Raw genomic sequence first — 5,747 nt, forward strand, 5'->3', positions numbered from 1 at the left:
CGGAAGTAACCCATTCCAGTACTTCTGGTTTTCGGCGCGTCCGTAACCCACAATTCTTACACAATCCGTGTCAAAGAAACAGCACACACTATATTCAGAATGTTTAAGAACCCACAATAGACACCGATTTGATGACCATGCTGAGTAAGTATAAACTCATTTCTGCGTCTGAATGGCACACAGAAGGAGACAGAATGCAACTCAACTTTTAACACCAACTTTTTGCATATTTATTTAATTCATGCATATGTAGAGCAGATGGGGGGGGGGGGTTGAGAGAGCAGGTATCAAGACACCGTTTAGGGGAAAGGTTCCTGCTTGTTCCTTTTATAATGTGAAACTAAGTATGTGACCTATTATTATTATTATTATTATTATTATTATTATTAGATTTCAACTTCTCTAACACAGCTGGTAAAAGTAACAAGGGAGAGTTCAATAGTATAACTTCGCTTCTTAATTATAATGCATCTGTATTTTGTCAGTTGCTGTCATATCGTTCATATTGCACTATTCTGATCCCTAATATAAAGTTTTCCCACTCCCACAACCCCAAGCCATTTTAAGGATTTCAGCAGTAAAATCTGAAAAGTCATAAAAAGTCAGCCTTTGAGCACTAAGACTCCATAGACTGGTTCTGTTTGAATGGTAACATTATGATGATACGCTGTACTCTGTTAACAACTTAATTACGCCTAATAAAATAAATTACTGTGGAACCATCAAAGAGAAAACCAGAAGGATTCTGAAAAAATACCATTTACAATCTAGCTGCATAGAGCTTTCTAAAAAAAAACCTGTCACTTTCTGTAAGAGACGTTAGCAGGTGCCCAAGGCACTTTTAAATAAATGGGTTTAAGTGTGTTTCACTTTGGTGGGATTGTACCCATGGTGTATTCTGCCACATATTCCACATCATGTACTGCTCTTCTTCATTCCATACAGTTTTCATCTGAAGACAGATCCTGGAAAACATAGGACCTTATGCCATGGGCAGAAAGTTGGAACATAATCCAGCCGTATGTGTGCACTTTGAAGTCCCACATGGAAGCATGACATTTATCAATAGGATAAATGTATGGGACTTAAATGTGCCTCACCCCAGGACTGGATGAAAACTTTACAAGGAACACAGCAAGGCTGCATCCAAAGCAGTAGCCTGGTGTCCATTTGCACATGTCCCCAACCTCTCATACAATATGCACTGGAAGCAAGGAACTGCACAGCAAAATGATGCCAGCACATACAATAAGTTGCACCTGGCACCACAACTGGGTGCAGGTGGACTTCAACTCAGGCCCAATACTTTCTTGGCAGCCCCAAGTCTCATGTCATGTTTCTCTCTGCCCTGTGGGTAGATTATCTTTGCATGTATATTTTTAAAGCTTTGCTTTTGAAACTGTAGACATTATAAACACACAAATATTGGATAAGATCTACCCACTAGTTCTCTTATTTTAATGGCCGCAGACTACTCCTGAACCATTAGGGCCCAACTGAATGCTTTGGTAAAGGTGTGGCAGAAGATTCTTTGCTTTCTGTCAGCGCCCTCGGCTGATGAACAAACACACTAAATCGAACACCCTGGTTAGCTGCTGCCCTCACAAAGCCACTGTTTGCAGTCATGGTGATGGCCTTTAAAGCATCTCCTGTGCCAAAGATGGTCAGAGAACGGCTATTGATTTTGGAGCTGGGCACTAGTCTTAAGGCACGCTCAGAGGGCTGGTCTGGCACCACCCTGATTCTCTCCAGGAGTAACAAGGCTCGACTTTTCTCACCCGCCCCTCCCAAAGTCTCTAAAATGACTTGAAAGTCTTTGACTGCAGATTCACAAGCAAACAGCTCCTTGCCCTTCATGAAATCCTCCAGGAGTGGGAGAACACTCTCTTCCCTCTCCTGCACTGCCTGTTCTGTTAATACTTTCTCCTTGAAGATGAAGTAACAGCCTCCATAGCTCAGGGCAGAGACGTATGTGATCAGAGTAGTAATATCCAAGTTAACCCTCTTGCACACGTCTACTCGGATCTCCGTAGGAAAAGCAACACTAGCTATTAAGTTGTCCCGATCTACTTTGGTCACCTGAAGTCCCTCCCCTCCTTCATCAGATTCGCCAGAGCTCAAGGGGAGGTCTTCACTAGCACACTCCATCAATGCATTGACGGCAACAATGTCTCCCCGCACCGATATGCCCATCTGTTGCAGCCTCTGTGCCATTGGGCAGGACACACCGTTGTAGAAAGCAAAGATAATGTGCGGGTTACTGTACTGCACTGGTTGCTGGCCACTTGCTTGCAGGAAATCCTCTGCCTGCTCAATGATGCTTTTGTCACCATACTGGCCCCTGCCCAGCCAAATGTTGTGCAGGGCTTCAGCCTTGCGACCTATGGCTTTCACCCAGGTGTGGCCACCATTTGCAACGACGTCCACCACCAAGCTTTGTTTCTCCCCGCATTGGTCTTCATACGTGAAGACATGGACAACACTGACAACCTCCTCCAAGTTTTCAGCTGACTCAATGATGGCCTGCAGGTGAGTGAGATTGGTACTTTGCAGGTGAGACTCTTTGATGGCTACCTTGCCAGCCTCCACCTTGCGCAAGAACTTTAACTCGGCCTTTAGCTTGCTGCAGAGTTTTGATCCGCCTTCTATGCCTCCTTTCCGTAATCTAGAAAGGGCTTCTGCCCTCTTGATGAGCTCTTCTGCAATAGCAATCCTCTCGCACAGCAAGGCGTGTACAGACATGGTAACATTATTCCTGAGAAAAATACGAAGAAGATCACTGTTATTTCAAGCTGTAATATAAAGACATTTATGAAGACGTTTCTCAATCTAGGACAATGATTCCCTTTCAAAAACTGTTTTAAATCAGCAAAGCAAAAAGCAGAAGCTCAAAACAAAACAAAACAAAACCACTTCCAAACTAAAACATGCTTTTCAATTAATTAAAAAAATCATTCAAAAAAAATGCAGGGAGAAACCTGAGATTATGGAACTATGACAAAGAATGTGAGATATTTAGGGCTAAGTCACTTGTGAAAACAGGAGAGAAAACGAGAAAACATGGTGGGAGGGATTCTCTTATGGTAGCCACACTGTGGCTTCAGCCACACTGAAGAAATGCTTCTACCTGGATAGCACAACTTCAACACCCTTGGCTGCTTTAAAACTGTGTCCACCCTCATAAATCTAATTTACATAGGTGGTGGGGTGTTGGAGGGGGAGAGAAATGAGGCAGTAATGTCGCAAATTTCGTCACCCAGTTCCTCTCAATCCAATTGAATCCTTCTGTAATAAGCGAACTGAAGCCTAATTTCCTATCGAGTTTTGCCCTTGCTTTTAAAGCTTTTCTTCAAATACACTGTGAACTATATCCTTATTGATCTTGTTTTTAAAAAGAGGCAATCTAGCGGTATTTCACACAATAGTCACTGATTATCCCAAGCCCTTACACCGTAAGCTGCTTCAGATAGCTGCCATAATATCCTTCAATAGGGTGTGTGGGTTTTTTTAGTTACTGCCAGCTGCTGGGTTGATAGTAGGACAGCAATGCAAATACTTTTACATTTTGATCAAGGATAGGCAGCTAGGGATCCAGGGCACACATGGGAATTTCTCTTTGGCTCTGAGCATAGCTCCTGATCCCATCTGCTTCAGTGTCTACAGCAGGAGTTTGGCAAAGCCCTATATGGCCCCATTCCTACACACAAGCCAAGCCAGAGGGAATTTGGGGTGAGAAGATAAGGGCCCAACAGGATACTTCTGGCAAAGCCTCCCTTGCTGCTCATGCTGGTCAGAAGAGCCCTCCCCTCACCCATCTCCCAGCTTGAATGGAAGTTGAGATCTTCCTCATACCTGCTTGCTTACTCACGATTCTGGAGCCAGAGATGTTAGGAACTGAAATTAAGCCTGATCATTCTACAGTAGCAAACACACTGTCCGCACCAAGTTATGGTCTCTCCCCAAGAAAGAAGGCGGAATCTGCTACAGTTCCCTAGGTCACTCCAGGTTTTTGGGACTACAGCTGCCAACCAGCGCAGTCATGCAGGCTGGGGCAGATGGATGTTGCAGACCAAAATACCAAGCAGAGTGTTTCTTAAACCTGGATCTCCATCCGTTCTTGGACCACAACTCTCATCATCCCTGGACCCCTGGTTCTGCCAAGCTAGGGATGATGGGAGTTGTAGTCGCAACAATATCTGAGGACCCAAGGTTGAGAAACACTGATCTAGAGCAGGATTCCTCAACCTTGGCCCTCCAGATGTTTTGAGACTACAATTCCCATCATCCCTGACCACTGGTCCTGCTAGCTAGGGATCATGCGAGTTGTAGGCCAAAAACATCTGGAGGGCTGAGGTTGAGGAAGCCTGATCTAGAGGGTACCAAATTGGGGGGAAATGACCTAGGTAGTCTCAGAACTACCATTGCAGGGGACTAGATGACCCTTGGGGTCCCTTCCAACTCTACAATCCTATGATTCTAGTTAACAGTCAAACACAATAGGCTAATCCTGAGTCAGGTATTTTAGGAAGTTTCCGTATATGTTGTAGGTACTTTAAAAATACATCATAATAATTACAGCAATAATAACTAGTCAGGCAAGAATCATTAAACACAAAGAGAGATTTGGGAAACTGTTAGCTAAACAAATAAAGGAATCCATGAATCAACAAGAATATAAAGTTATAGGAAAAATGGCCCTTATTATTAATTAAGGTACCCCTGCCCGTACGGGCCAGTCATGTCCGACTCTAGGGTTGTGCGCCCATCTCACTTAAGAGGCCGGGGGGCCAGCGCTGTCCGGAGACACTTCCGGGTCACGTGGCCAGCATGACGAAGCTGCTCTGGCCAGAGCCAGAGCCAGAGCCGCACACGGAAACGCCGTTTACCTTCCCGCTATAAAGCGGTACCTATTTATCTACTTGCACTTTGATGTGCTTTCAAACTCCTAGGTGGGCAGGAGCTGGGACCAAACGACGGGAGCTCACCCCACCGCGGGGATTCGAACCGCCGACCATACGATCGGCAAGTCCTAGGCGCTGAGGTTTTACCCACAGCGCCACCCGTGTCCCTATTATTAATTGCTGTAATGATAAAATCAGTAATGATATAGCAACATAGAACTGTTTCCCTTTAATTTCTTCTTTGTTTTCTGTAATTTATAATCAACCACCCTTCCTTTCCTTTCCTTTCCTTTCCTTTCCTTTCCTTTCCTTTCCTTTCCTTTCCTTTCCTTTCCTTTCTTTTTCTCCCTCCCTCCCTCTCCCTTGCAATTCTAACTTCTTACAGTGGTACCTCGGGTTAAGTACTTAATTCATTCCGGAGGTCCGTTCTTAACCTGAAACTGTTCTTAACCTGAAGCACCACTTTAGCTAATGGGGCCTCCCGCTGCCGCAGCGCCGCCGAAGCACGATTTCTGTTCTCATCCTGAAGCAAAGTTCTTAACCTGAGGTAATATTTCTGGGTTAGCGGAGTCTGTAACCTGAAGCGTATGTAACTTGAAGCGTCTGTAACCTGAGGTACCACTGTATTTTCAAAAATATAAAAGACTAAAATAAGCACAAGAAAGGCCATGCTGAAACAACTGTGCAATCTGAAAATGTTTATGTGGAAAGCAGAAGCAGTTTCTGAGCTTAAGAGTCCAAATGGCATTAATATCGTGTTGCAGAAGAAACCAAATACCATATTTTTCGCTCTATAGGACACAATTTTCCCCCTCCAAAAATGAAGGGGAAATATGTGTGCGTCCT

The 5,747-nt window shown here is 44.3% G+C and overlaps 1 protein-coding gene across 1 annotated transcript; it reads right to left on the reverse strand.

Annotated features, from left to right (window-relative positions):
• Positions 1–201: 201 nt before the first annotated feature.
• On the reverse strand, positions 202–2,755 carry LOC307199648 (UPF0415 protein C7orf25). Its single transcript, XM_079947622.1, has one exon. It carries the CDS (start codon positions 2,740–2,742, stop codon positions 1,486–1,488), a length of 1,257 nt encoding a protein of 418 aa, XP_079803748.1. The 5' UTR covers positions 2,743–2,755; the 3' UTR covers positions 202–1,485.
• Between the last annotated feature and the right edge of the window lie 2,992 nt (positions 2,756–5,747).

The sequence above is a fragment of the Podarcis cretensis genome (assembly GCF_951804945.1).
Source record: "Podarcis cretensis genome assembly, chromosome: 12".
In the NCBI taxonomy this organism is placed as follows: domain Eukaryota; kingdom Metazoa; phylum Chordata; class Lepidosauria; order Squamata; family Lacertidae; genus Podarcis; species Podarcis cretensis.

What these genes read in the sequence shown, in the direction of transcription:
- LOC307199648 (XM_079947622.1), bottom strand. Translation starts at nt 2,742, where the DNA reads ATGTCTGTACACGCCTTGCTGTGCGAGAGGATTGCTATTGCAGAAGAG.